At 40.2% G+C, this 19,220-nt stretch overlaps 2 protein-coding genes across 4 annotated transcripts in view; one reads left to right on the plus strand and one right to left on the minus strand.

Moving 5' to 3' along the window:
* LOC145911321 (dynein axonemal heavy chain 1-like) overlaps positions 1-19,220 on the plus strand; it is a 61,566-nt gene that overhangs the window by 12,183 nt on the left and 30,163 nt on the right. For both annotated transcript variants that reach the window (XM_082998629.1, XM_082998630.1), the window contains exons 18-23: positions 14,461-14,602; positions 15,113-15,268; positions 16,989-17,187; positions 17,589-17,737; positions 18,151-18,300; positions 18,731-18,898. In XM_082998629.1, coding sequence (XP_082854755.1) covers positions 14,461-14,602; positions 15,113-15,268; positions 16,989-17,187; positions 17,589-17,737; positions 18,151-18,300; positions 18,731-18,898 — 964 coding nt within the window. The remainder of the gene's footprint in view (positions 1-14,460; positions 14,603-15,112; positions 15,269-16,988; positions 17,188-17,588; positions 17,738-18,150; positions 18,301-18,730; positions 18,899-19,220) is intronic.
* On the minus strand, positions 247-9,052 carry LOC145911181 (uncharacterized). 2 transcript variants are annotated; one of them, XM_082998438.1, is made up of 12 exons: positions 8,885-9,052; positions 8,264-8,442; positions 6,094-6,208; positions 5,568-5,755; positions 5,110-5,262; positions 4,687-4,760; positions 3,762-3,915; positions 3,334-3,495; positions 2,743-2,945; positions 2,085-2,489; positions 1,544-1,799; positions 247-1,205 (listed from the first exon to the last, which is right to left on the minus strand). In XM_082998438.1, the coding sequence occupies exons 1-12, from the start codon at positions 9,021-9,023 to the stop codon at positions 963-965; spliced, it is 2,271 nt and encodes a 756-aa protein (XP_082854564.1). In that variant the 5' UTR covers positions 9,024-9,052; the 3' UTR covers positions 247-962. The 2 variants fall into 2 exon arrangements, with proteins under 2 accessions (XP_082854564.1, XP_082854563.1); XM_082998437.1 differs by having other exon boundaries at positions 247-1,223.

Below are 19,220 nucleotides of genomic sequence, written 5' to 3' on the forward strand. Positions count from 1 at the left end.
TTGGCTTTCACCAAAAGGAGTAACAGGTCGAATGACTGATAGTTTGTTTCATTTTGGATTTTTTGCAGTAAGTTATTTCGGTTGCTGCCGAATTTTTTTAACCAAGCACACAAATGGGTTGTTACTGCATTTGATTCAAAGCTGAATAGTCAATTACAGCCTTCAGAAACTTGTATACCTTTGTAGGTCGCTTGCAATTTCAAACCTGATTGCGGTTTCGAACTTTATTATGCCATAAGACGGGCGAACACTCAATAAAAGCTCAAAGCGCTTTGGCACATCACGCAATAAGAGACACTCATTACATTCTCCTGGTTTGGCGGTTGACAATCTCAACTTTTCCTCGGGTCGAAGTGTCCCCCAACTGACATTATGACTTCACATACGCAAACTATGTTTGTGACGTTCCAAAAAGTAATATGACATCATAGAATACTTCAATGGGTGTGATTAAAGAAGGCGAATGAATTATTTATGTTGTTTGGGTCTCACGCTTTGTTGTTCTGTTTTATTCTCTTTGGGATTTTTTAATGCGTTGGAGTGGATTCATTATTAATGCGACAAAATGATGCAACTGTGCTTTTGCCGTTAAAAGCTCTGATAAACGTGTTTTTTTGCGCCTTCCGGGAGCTGAGTTGCGTCAAGAAAGCCTCGATAAGATGTGAATATTATCGGTAGCGGTCAACAACTGCATGAATAAACATTAAGACTTACGGCGAAGAATGAAACCGCAACAAAATTAACGTTATTCAACATATAAATAGCACGTGAGGCAGTCGCATCGTCATTTAGAAAATACATTCAAGCACAGCTTGGTAAAACGCCAGGAAACAACGTTCATTCAAACAAGCACTGAAAATTGCAGCGACGTCATAAACACACGGTGCGACCAAATTCTTTGACATTGACCTTTGCGGTACTCGTAAACGTTTCCCACTTTTTCCGAGCCGACAGAAGATCGATCACGTGTGATCTTCCGCATTCCAACTCGCGTAAACCGCGCCCAACAAACCCACGTGACTAAAGACGATGAAAATGACGTAGATGCGGAAAAAGATGATGTCGACCGCACGCGCCACGCTCTTCCATTCCTCCTGTTCAAGATCTTGACGCTCCTGTTCCTCCTCTCGTTCCCGCTGCCTCTTCTTCTCGGCATCTTGCTTCTTGCTCTTCTTTTTAGTCTTCTTCTTTAAATTCCATTTTCCCTTGCGATTGGGATCGGTCTGTTGTTACAAAAATAGTTTTGGTTCGCACAAGCGGCAACACTTTCATCAAACTGATCACATGTGTTAAATTGTTCGTCATATTTTTGCTTATGTCGTTTAAAATTAGAAACATTTAGACCAGAGGAAATTTTGTTGGGCTATTATTTTCTTAATATTCGAAACACGGTACAAACTGCCAACACTGTGGTTTAGATATCATGATTCTGAACACGTTTCTAAACAAGAACACAATGATAAGTTTTAATACAGAACTTTTATGCGCTTACATGTGTTTTGGAAGATAGAGAGCGCTTAAAACATGAGACAAAAAAAAATACCTTTGCCATCACCCCCTTCATTTCCTGGAGGGCGTTCAGTACACGATGACGCAGCACGTTTGACCGCTCGGTGTCGCTCTTAGTCTCATAATTATCGCCCAATTTTGGTGCATTTGTGAGCCGAAAGATGGAGGCAGCTGATGGAGTCGAGTCTTCGTTTGCGTCTGGGGGAAGATAACCTGTCGATTTTCCCTTTTCTATTCCGTTCTTCTCATTCTGGGATGGCTTGGTGACTGAGAGGTTCACGGCGCTTGCGCTGAAAGGGAAAGGTTTTCTTTATCAAGTAAGGTTGTTTTCGTTATCGTCTTGTGTGGCGAAATGTGTACGTGCGACTGTATTTGTTATATCACGTATAAATGTGTGACTGTGGCGAGAAGGCATCTTTATTACTTTTTTTCAAAATATACCGTGATATTATTGACTGAAAACGAACGTTTCGTGTCAAAGATTTTTCGTAGACACGTTTCAAAAATCGTGTGCAGTGTTACAACCAATAGGCGGCCACCTTTACCAATATAAGCCTGGATAAGCAACTACAAACCTTTTCGGTCTGTCTTGGATCAATCTTTGCCCAGTCTCGCTGACGTACTGTACGTCCGTCACAGTCGAATTGCTCCCTTTCGAAACCCGAACTTCAGGCAAATCCACCGGTGATTCCTGCACTGCAGTGCTCTGGTCGCGCGAATCCGACCACGTGCACTCGTTCGAGTTCGACTCATCGCCCGAGTTGACGTCATCACCTGGGATGTCATCGTATTCGTCATCGGTTACCGGACGCATCCATCTGGAACCACGTTCCCCCAGCGTCCAATAGTTGTCGCAAAACTGAAGGAAAATGCGGCAACGGCGCGGAATAGCGGAAGCGTTCCTCTTTTTCCGCTTCCTCTTTTTCTCACACTTTACTTCGTCGTCGCTCGTGTCAGTGTCACAGCAGGATACGGCGCACCTGGGCATTGCAACAAGAAATTCACTTGTGCTAATTTGTCTTCCAATGTCAAAAACAGGTACCCATAAAAAACAACTGCAAGGCATGAAAACTGATTTTTTTTTACTTTCTATTCACTTTACTGGATTTACTCATCAACAATAACATGTTATTGTTCTACTGTTGCTGTCAGACATACTACAACTTGAACAAAACTACGTTAATTTATGCCAGAAGATCAGTTAAATTTAAAAATAACATATTGCATCCCCACCTCTTCATTCTTGTTTTCTTCGACGTTTTCTTGAACTCTTTCTTCTTCCCCGATTTATTTACCACCGGTTTGAAGTGTATGTGAAGCACCATCACCGTCATGGCAAGATTTACGCCCAACAACCCCATGCATATGACGAAGTAAACGCCCAAGTAAGGACCGGTGGAGGCTGGAAACATCTCACCGACCGCCAGGAGAAAGACCTTGATGTAAAGTTGACAAAATCGCGTCAACCAAAGCACGGCTGTATATCATATGTATGATATGGCTTCTTTTACCCTAAAGACGCGCGTACGTACTTTAGGAATTCGATTTTCTCAGTGAAAGTGCATGGCCGTCAATCAAGTAAAACACTTGCTCCTTAACTGTACAAGAATCTGGCCCTCGTTTGGGCATTGTCTTTATCTATGCGACAGAAATTCCCTGCATTGGTATGCATTATGAAGCAACAATCCTCTAATTTATGTCAGCAGTTATAGTAGGCTTTGTTGCTTCATAATACAAGTAAACCACTTAAAACGAGGCTAAACGTATAGTGTGTGGTAAGTCACAAAAACTTTCTAAACTATCAAAATCGTGATAACTTCCTACCATAAACGTGAGGAGAATTGTGATCTGGAGTCCGATCCTCTCTCCCGACTCCGGAGGAAGATAGAATCCGAGAAGAGCCACCGTAGTGAGGATGATGCTGGGGAAGAGCATACTTTGCATGTACAAGGAAGAGTTTCGTCTCACCACCATTGTGAAGACCACCTGGGTTCAAGCGAAAGGTTGTTGGTTCGAATCCCGCCCGGGATTACCAAATATTACAACTAGATACTGCTGGTATTACTAGATGTATTTTTCTATTAAACTCAGTGCTTTTTGGGAAATTTATGTTACAACGCTGCCAGCGCCCTCGAGACCACTTACAAGCGTCAAGTGATAATTAGGTTCAAATCCCTTTACTCAAGAACAAGAAACTACCAACTCGACTGGTGGAAGTAAAATTGTTTTGAGTGTTTACAAACTTTTCCTACCTCTGAGTACATGCTGTCCGTAATGCTGTAGTTTCCTGGTAACATTGTACCAACATGTTGCGTCGGGGATTCCATAATGTTTTCCAACTTGCTCGAAAACATCGGTGCTTCAGTTGGACTGGTTGGGCTGGTCGGGTCGGTCGGACTGGTTGGGCTAAAAAGAAATATGTTAAACTTGAGCAACTGAAAGTAAAAAACTGAACGTGGAATGTAATTCTACCGACTGTATATCACACGATGGTTGGTTTTATACCCCAATGCGAGATTTCCCAAAAGGGGGTGCATGGACTCCCTAGGTTCCATAGCGAGCTCAAGTTGGTCCACAAGACTTTCTCAAACAATAATATTTTGAGTGTTGAAGTTTATTTTGTATATGGGGACAATATCATGATACAAATGTCTTTAAAATTTATCCGAGCCTGCGGATCCACCACAATGTTATTTAATTGACCAGGTAGTCCAGCTCGAATGAGTTAAGAGATTATCATATTGGTTTCGAACTGCTTGGCTTTCAAAGCTAAAGATTTCATCTGTTCAGAAACCATTTTGTTTTGGTTTTCGCTGGTAAATGACGGTTTGAACAAATACCAAAACAAAACCTTACAGCTTACAAGGAGTTAATACGGCACAAGTGCCTTAACTCTTGTTGGTAAACTAGCAGCACTTAAGCCATAATTCATTGGAAAAAGAATCCAATACAATAAAGTGATTCATCATTCAGATTCCAAAGCCCACAATTTCCAGCAAAATAAACAGACTCCGGTCTGATATCCCGCAATGTATTCAGGTTCATATTCCACATCGTATGCCGGCCGATATAATGGATCGATGTGTTTATTTAGTATTATCTACTTCCCAAACTGACGTCAAGCCTCCTCGACCAACACCGAAGTGTTTTGTGTTTTTACGCTTCTGAAACTTTTACCTTGGTGTGGTTGCGTTGTCTATCGTCTGATTAAGAGCAGCTTTTCCCTCAATTAAGGCCCCGTAGTCTCTAACCTAAACGTTCACAAGATTAGGATTAGAAATTGTGAAGAAAACGTGGTTTTAAGTGCAAGTTGCAAATTTGCTTCATTGTCGAAGAACGCGGATAAAACTTAAAGAATATTAAATTTAACCTCGTCCTGGTGTCCACAGAAATCATACTGTATGCGGAATACAGTTAATAAACGTTCAGTTGGTGGTGAGTAACACTGTAAAAATTAATCGGACAGACAGCTATAAAGATGTTTAACAGCAGAAAAATATATTTCTCCTTAAAAAAGGCATCGACACCTTGCCATGATGGAAGTTTATGTCAACTTTGTCTCATTCAGTTGGTAAAAACGTATTTGTTTCGATTACTTACCACTTTTTTGACGTTTATCCTCGCCAACTTCCATTCCCCAGTGTTGATGAAGTAGTCCTTGGTGTCACGTGCCAGTTTCCATGACTCCCTGTCGCTTGAAAGGTCAATGCGAGTGATTGGTTGCGACCACGACACGTACGTCATTCCGCAAACCTTCGAAAGGCAAAGATTAAAGATCTTGCTTTGTCTCTTTCCAGTTTAGTTATGTTCTGTCCCTATATTTACTTGTGATACATTTTCCATTTGTATTTCATAAATGTTCCATTTATATTTCGTAGTATTTGCTTTAATACTATTCAGGAGAATTTCCTCTATAATACAGTCGATGTGGCATTACGCAACGTCAGCACCACAGGAAATCAGAATCAATGTAGTTAATGAAGCACAACCACAATCATCTTTTCATTTTTGTGAATATTCTCGCAAGGCGAAAATGCTGGTGTAATCCCACTACTAACCTGTACATCGAAAGGGAAGTAGGCGGTGTCGATGCTGCAAGAAGTTTCAATAGAAGTTGGTTCCTGATACTGAACTGTACCGTCGTGTTTCACTTTAACGTGGCTCAGCCTCGGTGCGTAGGTTCGGGTACCAATTTCTTCGTACACAACAATGTCCGGCATCCAAACCAAGGAGTACGGGATCTCGACTGAAAGCAATAAGAAATCTTTTTAATTGGGATTCTTGGTATTGACGTTGACCGCGCGTTGAGCTCGCGTTGCAAACAAACCATCCTTTTGTTTGTTCGCATTCTGCGCATTTCGCCATTGCATTTTGAGTACTGTTGCCTCAAATCAAAGGCAGGAGACTGAAATGGTCGAGCTCGGAACCACAAGTATTTATACTGAGTACCAAACCGTTTCGGTCGACACGTAGACGGTTAAGCCACACGAAAACGTGCCTACCCGTCTCAGTGCACAGTTTACATCATCCAACTTAAAGCGCGTCAAAACTTGGTAAAGAAATCATGATATTAACGTCGCTTACTGTCTTCCAAACCGCCGTAATCCTCCGGATCCCACACAAAATGAATGTCCTTCCACACCATGCGGAACCATATGAGACTCTTCAGTACCTGGTTCTTCTCGTCCAAGTCCAGGACCTGAAGAAAATGTGTGTGACAAATTAAATTTTGTTTCCAATCTTGTTTCATTTTCCACAAAAGCTTGTTGAACACCAAAGTGGTTTCTAAATACGTTTCTAATGTAAAAAGTATTTTCAATGCAAAGTAAGGTATAGCAAGTAAAACGTCGGACAATAAAAAGTAAATTGGGCCAGGAGGACAGATTTTTAAAATATATGTTAAAATGTAAATATATTAGTGATCCCTGCTACAAGTTTCACCTAATAACTATACGTCATCGCTCATAAACGACGGGTTAAAATAAGTTTGTTTCAAGTATTTGCGCGGTTGCGTCATAGCAACGTAAAAGCCGGTAGTGGACAGGTCGGTGTAAAGTTGAGGTGGCGATGATGATTTGACCCCGTATCACCACACACCGAGTTGAAACGGATGTGTGTAAACACGAAGCACATTCTCTATGTATGTTTTGTGTAACGCTATAATCCAATGACACATATCAAAGTCAGTGAACTGTTTCAACCTAAAAGCTTTGCTTCGTAAACGGATCATAGGGGAAAGGCAATTTTTATCCGAAAGTTTAACAAAACAACATCTTTTGGGTCACAACTAAGCATTGTGACTTGAGGAACAATACTGGAGTGGCATAACTTTATAGGCAGGGTTACCATATATTTCGTGCTTATTTTGGACTTGTGTGCTTTGCTTGTTTGATCATAAAATACAGATTATTGGCATGGTTATGTGGCGCGGTGCTGGAGGTTTGTCGTTGGTAACCCAGGTCATACATAAAACCTAAAAGGCATGTGACAAACCCATTTCCACAATCCACGCACTATAATTGCACTCAACCAATCGTCCATAACAAATTAAGCGCCAGTGGCTGTTTTGTTCCGATTAATTTTGCACCCGGAACTCGTGAAGTCGTGGGATATAAGTGGAATGCTGTTTTCACTGTAATGCGAGTCTTGGGATGATTCCTTACTTGGTGACCGATCGTTATATGTGGAAAAGCGGTGCTTTCTTTCATTGCTTTTTGTGAATCAGCTGTGATTTTCTCAAACCTTTAAACGCGTATATACCGGGCTTGCTTATCCCAAGTATACACTTCGAAAGGCGTATGATTCACCTATAATTCCCGGTAAATCTGACCGCTTAACATGGCTTGCTTATCTTTAGCCATAAGGACGTAATGCTCAAAAGCGTCTCTTTTCTTGGACAATTGGAATGAAATCTATTGGCCGACTATCTCGAATTCCCCAATCAATAATGCACGTGTTGCAATGCGACGTAAACACAGTTTGTAAGTTTAAATTCTCCCGTTTAATTTGCTCATAAATGTTTGATATATGCGTGCGTACGATATGTGCGAAGGGTGCCCACGACCTTACGTGTTTCAAGGTTGGGCTTATATGTGATTTGCTTTGTAGGCGGTCACAATGGTGACTGTTAATGCATGACAAGCGAACGTGGCCACTTCAGTCTTGGGCTTACGATGACAATGTACAATATTTTACTTTTTCTTCCCTCGCTTTTTTGCATGTAATTTATGGGATTTAGTGAATTGGTTGGAATTGTTTACGCACAATGTTGCTTGCTTTACGCCTCCTATGACCCTCATCAATGGTTCAACAATTAGTAACGCCAGTACGCGTAAGGTGATATGGTATGCCATGTATTACGATGCTGCTGAAGCTTATTTTGGGCGCAGACACTTCAAACATTTATTGCAGTTCAAGTAGCAACCGAATCTGCTCGGTCACAATTATGTGGTGAAATAGGCACGACATGAGCTACTGTTCGCAAATTTAAACCTAATTGTTGCTTTGTAAGAAGCTGAAATATAGCGCTTTGCGTAAGCGATAAGTGTTTTATTACCTAACCTACAAAGAAGGATATAGCCGACATTTGATGCCCTGATGAGACGTCTCACAGTTTTAACATGTGATAGGAAATCTCTTGTTATAGCCGTTAACCATAATAAGATCCTATTCCATAAAGTCCAAACACATTGTCAAACCCTTTTGCTCAACACCTCATGTCAGAGCTATAGGACCATCTAAATAATCTTCCCACCTGTCTGTAGGTAAACCCGACTTGGATGTTAACGTTGTGTTCGTAGTCCAGTATAGGCGCCATTGTGGCATCGTAGCCGTCCATAAGGTCACTTTTCAGTTGTTGTATTGGAGTTTTCGTGATGTTCAGAGGGCTGTAAGTCCCTCTCTCCCTCGTTGCTGTTTTCACTACACTGTCGGCTGAAACAAACAAGTTTCCTTGTTAAAAATTTAGTTCTGGTCATTCTTCGGCAGTAACGTTTTTGTGTATGAATTGTATGTTAAGCAGGTGTGCTTGGTTTGGGGTCGCACTTTGGTTTGTTTTTGTGTCTTCCAGGGTTTAACTAGGGGTGCTCTGTTCCAGGGGACTGACTCGTTGGGGTGGGTTATGAAAATACTATACATTTATACCAGATTGGGTACGAAAACCAATTAAATGTATGTATAATAATCCTTTTAATGACTATTTTGGCATAAATATACGCACAAGATTGGATTGAAACAGTTGGTCGGCAAAAAAAAATTATGTGTTCAAAATGCCAAGAAATTATACCCAAATATGGTACGAACATCGTTTTTAAATTATTTTATTTAAAACTGCAATAATAATGCGGGTTTTGTCCGCTATACAAATGCTTCTCACTTTTGTCGTCTTTTCCCGGCTTCGAGGTTTTCGCTGCGTTCACCAGACCGCTTTTTGTCGCTGTTTTACCCGCGTTTGCGTGTCTCATTTCCGGCAGAACAAGCGCCAAAAATCCGATGACCCCTGCCAGCAGTCGCATCTCGAATGGATCAGTTTTTCTAACTTACATAAACCTACGACAAACAGAACAAGGTCATCAAGTCACAAGTTGATATCTTGTGCAGTTACGCCAAGGTGCCATCAAATATGCGTATACACTGCCTTGTAGCTTTCTGCAACAACGCGGAAAGTACCTTCGCAACACGCAATTTGTACTCACGCAAAAATGACTTAATCTCCACTTGTGTCTTTCTTCAACCTTGAATACCCTCTGGGCGAAAAAAAACAAGCGGACGAAAAGGAAAAAAGTCAGATCGCAATAATCATGTTTTTCAGGGAAAAAATGCGCAAAGCTGCTTGTGGCCTCTTTACCAACTCCCAAGTAAAGTCCAATAACCTCGGTTAGTTCTGATTCTCATTAAACACAGCTTATAATTGTTGTTTCTATTAACCAAACCATACCTGAATGTCGATAAATCGTTTTCCCTGTCATTACTATTTTTTGACGTCAGAACGGTTGCCAAAAAATATCTGTTAGCAGCATCATTCCAAACGTTTACATTTCAAATATATCATTCAGTGCAAAATGCAACGATTAACTTCTGTTTTTTCTCACCAAGCAGCAGTGGACGCCTACTGAAATGACTTAAGAGTGAAACTCCAGCTGTGTGAGTAACCGTCAATCTTTCTTCTTTAATTCATCCTTCGCGTGTCTCGTGGTTTTCCTCTGCGGTTTTGGTCAAATTATTTTTTACGGGGCAATCCTTCTGGTTTGGTGTTCAGCGCAACATGAGTTCCTACCCCAGATTAATTTGTCTTGGGATTTGTCTGGGCTGCTGTCGAACGTTGTCACGAATGCCGACTGCCGCTTTGCAGGTTTCCTACCGGCTTGGTCTGATACGTGGTACCTTGTTCATACTAGGACGTGTTTTCTGCACAGTATTAGAGGCGGTTTTGCAGATCAGATCGAGTTGCTTCGTGCATGTTTCAACGAAATTGGTCAACATTTTCCTCACTCGCTCACTCTTCTGAAAGTATTCGCTACTTATTATTCAATAATGCTATTTCGCGTAAAAGCTTACGGTTATATGCAGCACATAACCGTAACCTAACAAAAAGAATATCAAAATACTGCACTTTGATGGAAAAACTCATCACGCATTTCTTTACATTTTCCTGAGATTCAAGCAGTCCACAATACCCCTTTGGGAATGGTTAGACATGTGTAGCCACTAAACATTTAAGGCCCGCCACATACTCAACTACATTATGGTCAGTTTTACTGCACTTGCTTCTTTGTCGGTTTAATCAGTTGGCAACTCTTCGCAAAACATTTTTTCCGGACCTAAACATACAACGCCATGCAAAAGTGAAAAAAATAAGTGCTCGAATAAAATTATGCCTAAGGGGTTGACCGTTACTACTTCCCATCTACTTAACGGCCGGTTGACTTGATAACAGATTTTTGGCACTTTCGCGAGCAGTTTGTGAAACCAAAATTGCGAAGGTTATGATCAACTTTTGGGGTAATTTTCAATTCACTGTTTCGTTTCCGAACAAAGTAAATATTGCCTAAAGTTCACAGTTGCCTGACTCACAGCAACGTGTTCGCCGTTTAGTTGATAACTCCGCCATTTTCTACTCAGCTATTATCGTACGTTCTCGCACAATTGCGGATTGACAAGTATTTCGGCGAAACTGTAGAAAACTTCCGCTGTTTTTGCAAAATATCGATACTTTGATGCCAACGTTAAAATGTCTCAACGAAGGCAACGTTTAATACCACACTGACTGAATCTCAAGCGGCAGCAAAACGTTGAAGTCTCCGTTATTTTAAACTCGCGTTAGTAACCCCAGCCCCTTAATTCACGTTCTGTGTTGAACTCTTCGCTACGAGTTAATTAATGCCTGACCGCCAGTGACAGGTGACGCGATCACCTCTGTTGTATAATTTTCCCAACCTTCCGCTATACCATCTATACAACTTCCCTTTCCAATACGGTTTGACACTAAGCTGTCGACGTTGCGCCCTCTTTCCTTTTCTAAAACTTGAATCTGGGATTTTTATCTGTCATTTCAATTCGTGTGCGCTCCATTGCCGTTACATGACCGATACCCTGTTCTGCCTTGGTGGAAGTGCGGTTAGACGCCAGCATATGCGCAGAAAATAAAACTTGCTTATATCATACCGACGTTAAATCAGTTGGAATATGGAAAACAACGCGGTTAAAGCGAATGAAATGTTAAATGCTTAAACAAAAACTGTGTCACAATCACCAGTGACCCCATGTTCAGCAAGCACGTGTCTTCACAAGTTGAAGCTCGTTTACATCTGCATTTCCTTACGTTCCTTCAAAGATTTTGTAAATTAATTATGAGTGACAAGCTCCTTAATCATCCTTAACCTTTCTTTGCACAAATTGACGTCACGACGAAAGAAGTGTGATTCACGATTACGTCACAAAATATCCACCGCATTAGATTGACTATTTTCTTCAAGATTTGTAAACCGTCATAATTAAATCGTTATTACTGTGCTTTCAAATGCTTCTGGTGTTTAATACATTTTTTAAGACACCGTCACCTCTTACATAAATCAACACATGTTGACGTTAGCAAATTTATTGCGACGTTGTTTACCTTTAGTGGAAAAGATAATAACGCATCAAACGTGCAAGTAATATACAAAACAACACTCACATTTCAAAATTAAATAACCGTGAAACAAATATCTCTCACACCGAGTAGCTTATATGTTGCCTGTATTATGTATCTGAACATTATTGATTTGATTTGACCGACACAGCATTTTGGAAGCGTTTGGAAGCGTTCACAGCTTCCTTATCAACAGACAAGTTACCCGTCAAACCTGCGCTATTTCATGCTAAAAGATTGTTTTATCGTTAGGACGTTTCTGATACATTCGTCAAACCGTGCAACTAAATTTCTATCCTAGAGTCGATACAAGCGGACAAATTTTAAAAGTGTTTAGGTTTAGTCACTGTAATTTAACGTGAAAGGGTTTTTCGGTATAGGTAAGGTCGTTAAAATACAAACCTCGTTAATGTTGTTACCAGGAGAGCGGCAATTAGGTTTTCGAAATTAAAGTTGTGTTGAATATCTCAAATACTTTTACAGATATACGTTTTTCGCCCACGGCGGGATTTGAACCCGGGATATTCTGGTCACAAATCGCCATCAGGTTTTATTCTTAGAATGGGTCGGGCACCTTTACCGATGTAGCTAATACTTGCTATTTATGGCAAAACATGAGGTGTTGGCTGATAACAGAAGCTCTCACCGCGTCCGCAGTCGTGCTAAAAACGATCGAATTTAATCTGCATCGCCTGACTGCAAATGAAGAGAAAATGCATTTGCTCTGTAAGAAAACAGTGCATAACTTTCGCCGCTAAAGGTCAAAGGCTATTAACGTCCAAAGAAAAATTGTTTCCATATCAACTTGCAAAACATGTACTGTGCCGTTCGTGTCATGCTTAAGAATTTCCGTTATTAAATCCTTAACATTGCCGAGTAGCTCGCTTATAATCTGTTGTCCGCAATAAGTTCGCAACCTTGAGACTCTTTACTGATCCTCTCCGCAATGCAAATAAACAGTTAGCGGGCCTGGGTATCATTTAATTGCCGTCTTTTATATCGTCTCGTTTATTTCTGGCTCGATCTTCTCGTTATTAATATTGCCTGCACTCGCAACCTTAAGGGAGATATTTGCGGTTGTAATTGAAACAGCTGCTCAGACGAATGGAAACCGAACGGTGAACCCGCGTTCCGTCGAAATCCCTCTACCCTGGTGAAAACCACACAATTTTCCTCACACACGTCATTTCAGAGCGCAGGCGAACAATATTTGTGATGCCACCGAGGTTGGCTTGCATTTAAAGTTCATCTACTTAGTATAAAAGGCTTTCAAGAGGAACTTACTCTGCGTCATTGTGTGCGTATTTATCATCACAATACACCCGGTTTTGACATGGAAGCGACCCGTATTTTCGCTCACATGATTCTTAAATCCAAACTCGGTGAATCGACTGTTCATGTATCACGTTTTTTGCATCCAATTGCTGGTGCGTGGTGTTGACTTGCAAATTTTACTGTTTGTTTCCACGACTGAGCTGATGCAATTAGTTCCAGATGACGTGATATTTATTGAAGCTTTTGAAAATGGTTGAGATGATTTTGCCGATTAGTTGTTTCTTGTAAACTTGACGAAGTAAAACATGTGGATTCCTTCTGTGGTAAAAATATACTAACATGATCCTTTCGGATCATTGCGTAATTGTTGCCACTACGGGACGTCTGTCTGGTGAGAATGTTGCGGGATAACCAGAACAGCATCACACGTTACTGACATTTCCGTTGTCCTAGTGCAACTTTTCCTGGAAAAGAGTTTTACAATTCCTTGTAAATTTAGATTGTGTTTTGTGTCGCCATGGAAACCGACAGTAACTTGGCTGATTGGCTGCTGTTTGTTTCCATCACGACAAGTCATGTTGGTCCCCATGGCCTCGTGATGATGCCCATCAGGAGCCGTCCTTTGACTTTTCTGTTGTGGGTTTTAGGTCAGATCACTGATAGCTGTGGAATGTACTCCCAGGCTGTTTGGCATATGAAGTAATGGGTTTGGTCAGCTATGTAAAATAAATAATATTGTTTTGCGGCGATTCGGAATGGCTGTTGGTTTGGCGCATCACATTTTCGATTGTGACCAAATGTCAATTTTAAGTTGTTTTTCAGCCATCAAACAAGTGTTAGAAATATCTTGTCGCTCTTTGTGACCAAACCGCGAGATTTTTTTATGTAAATATGTTTTCAAGGTTGAAGCAGTCACACAACTTGCCAGTAATTTATCTACCAAATTCCATATACCACGGAAAATGAATTTACCAATAGTTTGATATCGTTAGCTCTGCTGTTATTTATTTATCAAACAAACATTGCACTACAGCCAACGATATGAGAGTTGTTTCCCATCGATAAAACGATATTAATCTTGTTTGCCTTTCTATTGGACGAAAGCGTAATCATACACACGTCTTTCTTCACACGTCTTTCTTTTCGATTTGCTTTTCCCAACTGCGGATTTCCGCGGTTGAACAAAGTGTGCCAAAAAGCCTGCTATCTTCTATCCTAGTCATGAAATATTTAAACTGCGCTGTCTGAAAAGTACAAATAGACGGATTTGGAACGTTGAGACGACGACGCATGCGTTTACACTTCAGTTACGTCACGTCACATAGACGTTCGTTTGCGCAACCTTTGGGCCGCAATCCATAATTTATACAAATCCCCTACCAGATTTCAAAACCTTTTCATTGAAGGACACATAAATACTGCCTTTTTCCTCGATTGTAGTGTTTAAATTTCATGCGTTTTTACTGGTGGCGTTAAGGTGTCAACCTGGCTAAACACGAGGTGCCTACTTTGGAAAACCATTTTCAACACATCCTATGATCTTTCAGATGGTCCGCGATTGGATGGCCGAAGAAGTTGGAGGACCAGATGGAAGCGACTTACGCCACCCTCGAGGAATTGGAGGAACATTTCCACAAACTCCAACTCGGAGACCAGAACAACTTCCAAGATCGGCTCGACACTCTGCAGGTTTGGAATTAACGCCTTCCTGGTCGCTTGCTTTTCTTTCGTACACGCCTCTTAAAAATTCTTGTCGGGTCCGTAGATATCCCTGATAGCACACCAAGCTTTTTAAGTGTGGTCGTTTAAACTTATGCATAAAAAGTTTATAACTTTGTTATTTTGGGTTCTTCAAAAAAACATCCTGTTAACGTGGGTCAAGACATTCAGAAAATGTGCAGTGTTGTTTAAACCATCCACTATGTATGGTTGAAACCATCCAATAAACGTTCTTGAAACCATCCACTGTGTATGGTTGAAACTATCCAATAAACGTGGTTGAAACCATCCAATATATATGGTTGTTACCATCCAATAAACGTGGTTGAAACCATCTAATAAATATGGTTGTTAGCATCCAATAAATATGGTTGTTACCATCCAATAAACGTGGTTGAAACCATCTAATAAATATGGTTGAAACCATCCACTGTGTATGGTTGAAACCATCCAATAAACGTGGTTGAAACCATCCTGCAGATGGTGGTTGCTGGTTTTGCTGCGCACAACGAGATCATGAAAGCACACGAAGTCGCCAACGAAGTTCGTCGGATTAATAAACAACTGAAAGAGTGCCAGGGACTCGCCCAGGTTTACAACCAGAGAGAAAGACTGTTTGGCATGCCCGTCACCAACGTAAGTCGCCTGAGTTACAATTCCTACATAACATATTTCCCTGTTTATATTTCCCCTAACGACTATTGGAGTGTGACCTATTGAATGCCAGAAGTATTTTGTTTTTGATTGAATTTCTTTGCAATAATAGCGCTCGTTCTTGTTGATTGCGTTAAAGTACTTTTGAAGTTCTGTAACCTACACCGTTTGTTGTGTTTGCTGTTACAAGTTTGAATCTGGATAACAACAGTTGGAATCAGCATAGAATTATACATTTTTTCAATGCGAAATAATGCTGATATGTTTGTCTGTTTTTGAGACGCAACCTCCAACGTTTCATCAGACTGGTCTCTTCATCTATGACTCTGTCAATTTTATTTGGTTTTTAAGCCGAGTTACGAAAAAAGTATTTTTTTTTATAATAGTTTGGATAAAAATGTGAGAAAAGTAATAAAGCAAAATTCTTTTAATAAACCATCAGCACATCAGAACGAAAATGATTTATTTGATGTTGAAAACGTGTTTGAAAATCGCGTCAAATTTGTCAAATTTATTGATTTATCAGGCGCCATCAAGCGAAACCCTTGAAAGAAGAAATAAAATTTTTATATAATTATAAACGCGTCTTCGCCAACCTTTCCTGATAAGAAACACGTGTCTATCGCATGATTCACGTAATGTTTCAATCTCCACATTCGATAACCCCTCTTCAAATGGGTCGATACTGATAAAAATATTGAAATAGACAGCTGGTTTTGTTTGTATGCTGATTATTTTTTCCGGTTGTAAACAAAATACAAGCGCCACTCAGACCCTCGCACGTTGTCGTCGCAAATATTGCCGGAAACGGCGAGTCACCCAGCCCCTCAAAGGCAAAGTAAATTTGTTACAGTAAAATATTAAGCGTTGACACTTACCGATAACGACGCAATCAAACCAGCATCTTGTTATTTCTGAAACTTTTTTTAATGGGTTTCCAATCTCAGTATTTCTTGGAAAAATTGTAACGAAGAGGCCTTTCGCGTGTCCTGAGAGCGTTGATACAATCTTATAAGTAACTCGGCTTTTGAACCAATACATTCCGATCCTCTCAGTAAGGTGGTCGTTGATTGGTCGAAACGATACGTTTAGGCTCCGCCCTAAATCCAGTTTTTTTCGAGCGCAACTCAGTTTACTCTTGCTTTCAGTAGAACCGCGAATGATTGTTGGCGTATTGTGACGTCAACAACCGTTCGCCGTTGTACCGAGTGTTGCCACCAGGCGCATATGACGTCACAGTCTTCAATACGTCACTAGAGTCACCCAACTAAATTGCTGTCAAGTAGAGGAACATTAGATTTTTAAGCTACGCTGTTTGCTTCAAACTTGTTTAAATTTGTTTGCAGCTTATCACAAGCCACTGTATTGTTGTGTTTATTTTATCACGTGAAATTCATTAAATTCATAATTTTTTTTACCGTATCATATCCTGTGTCAATTTTCAAACAAACATTGTAGAGTTGGTTTTGTCGACTATTTTTTTTAAGTAGCTGGCACTCCATGTATTGACATTCCCTGTTTTCTGTTCGTGCTTTAGTAGATTGTGTTTCGTCCTAGATATAATAATCCATCTTGTTTTGATCATTCATTTTCATGCTCATTTCATCAATCATGCCATCATCGACCCATCCTTCCAACATCTAACCAACGCGACGTGATCTGCCACGTCACTGTGACGTAATACGGGTGTGACGCAACGCAGTATGATAAACTGAGTAAGCTGGTGAAAGATTTCCAACCGTATCGCGACCTATGGACGACCACCTCTGATTGGATCAGATGGCACGAGTCATGGATGAATGACCCTCTGACGTCGATCGACGCCGAACAACTGGAGCGGAGCGTGAATGACAGCTTCAGGGTGCTGCACAAGTGCGCCAAGCAGTTCAAGGAGATTCCCGGTCGGTTTTTGCATATGATTTTTGTGCGAACAACACCTAAGTTGCTTTTGTGTGTGGAATTTGGTCATATGTCATTTTGGTCATTTGGTCATATGTAAGGTACCAGCGCCTACGTCTACTAAAATCCTTTCCAGGGGATTTTTTGGGCAATTTTGTAAAGGACAGTTTTTTTTATTTCTTTAAAAAGAACTCTTAAAAACCATTGACAAACCCTCTAATCAAACAATCACATTATTCGAATTGAAACTAATAACTATAATACAAACTTCGTTTTTCACAAACGGCTACAGTACCTATAAATTTGTCTAATTGAATTCTACGAAGCCACCTTTTCAGAGACTTCCTTACTTGTGCATATTTCGAATTGATTCTTACATCTTGTCACCATCTGTTTTCCACAGGCGTCCAACAGGTTGCCCTACAGATGAAAGGTCAAGTGGACGATTTCAAGCCTTTCATTCCTCTCATACAAGGTCTACGTAACCCTGGTATGAGGATCAGACATTGGGATCAACTGTCCAAGGATCTCGGCTTCCCTGTGCAACCCAAAGTGAGTTGCATTACTATATTAAATCTTTTCCATTTACGCTGATACTGGAATTTTTACTTGGTATATCGTTAATACGTCCTGGTTTGACACGAAACCACTGAATTTGGGTGGTAAAGCTGTAGTTTTTTGGATCACTGTCTCTTGAGGATATTAATGAAAAGTAAAGTTTGAAAAGTAAAGTAACGATTTAAAGTATTAAAAATAAAAAGAGACTTTTTTAATTTGTTTATTTGGGGCCAAAATTCTTGCAAATTAGTGAACATGCCAAGAAGTATAGATAAAGTATTTTTGCTGTCACAAATAAATAGGAAAAATTAACGCTCAAACCTGATTACTGCAGTAATTTAACCTGGAATATTGACTAGTTTCGTAAACTGTACTAAAAAATTATGTGAAACGTTTTCTTCTCCCAGGCCTCCCTCACATTCAGTAAATGTCTTGAGATGAAATTGTCTGATCACATCGACAAGATTGCCAAGGTGGCCGAGGTTGCTGGGAAGGAATACAGCATTGAACAAGCCCTCGATAAGATGGAGAAGGAGTGGGAACCGATAAACTTCGAGGTACAACAACTTACACTAAAATGCCATTTAAAAATGGTTGCTTTTATCTGAAATAACATTGAGCAACAGAAATAGTAATTTCAAGACATTGTTTCGACATATTAGGTTTCATCGGTGCAGTCTGTTGATTATTGATGATATTGTCCACAAAAAAGCCAGGCGGAAACGTCCATAAATAATAGTGTTGACAATTTGATCTGCGAAGAAAGATTTCGTTCTTGCATAAATGTTTTGTAAAAGTTTATTAATTAGTTGTAGTTGGGGTTATTGTGGCATATTCCACTAATTAGCAAAATCAAAAGCAAGAACCTTTTTCCAAAGCATTCTATAGAAAACTATCGTTTCGACGGTTCCAGCTACAAACTCAAAAACAAGCGTCTGAGATCTGTTTTTTTAACAACGATCAAAAATATTATTCCTTTCTCACCAGGTGAAAGCGTACAAAGAAACCGGAACTTACATCATCAAGTCACCGGAAGAGGCGTCACAGTTGCTTGACGACCACATAGTGATGACGCAAACCATGTCCTTCTCGCCATATAAGAAACCTTTCGAGGAGCGGATCAGCACCTGGGAGGGAAAACTCAGCATGACTCAGGTATTTTCAGCCACATTGACTTAGCCACATCCCCACTTTTCAGTTATATTACAAGCTCGTATGTCAAATGTGTGATAAACATGCACCGGCTTTTGGAAACTGCGCTCTATTTGCGTTGGAATGTTGCAATGTCGGGGTGGCTAAATATAAAATGGTAGCTTGAATTTTATGATAAATTTTTTAAACTTTCAGTTTTCATGCAGTTTGTAACAGATTGCGATACAGTTTCTTTTTTGCTTAAAGATAGAACGATGAACGTGCACTTTTTCAATCTAGCATAAAAAACATTTGACAATCTTATTCCTATAGTGTGTTTGGAAAA

Source organism: Ascidia mentula, chromosome 8 (genome assembly GCF_947561715.1).
Source record: "Ascidia mentula chromosome 8, kaAscMent1.1, whole genome shotgun sequence".
NCBI lineage: Eukaryota > Metazoa > Chordata > Ascidiacea > Phlebobranchia > Ascidiidae > Ascidia > Ascidia mentula.

What these genes read in the sequence shown, in the direction of transcription:
- LOC145911181 (XM_082998437.1), bottom strand. Translation starts at nt 9,023, where the DNA reads ATGCGACTGCTGGCAGGGGTCATCGGATTTTTGGCGCTTGTTCTGCCG. An exon ending in GGATAAACGTCAAAAAAGTG is followed by an intron (nt 4,761 to 5,109) that starts GTAAGTAATCGA and finishes GTGAACGTTTAG; the next exon opens with GTTAGAGACTACGGGGCCTT. An exon ending in AAGAAAACAAGAATGAAGAG is followed by an intron (nt 2,490 to 2,742) that starts GTGGGGATGCAA and finishes TGCAATGCCCAG; the next exon opens with GTGCGCCGTATCCTGCTGTG.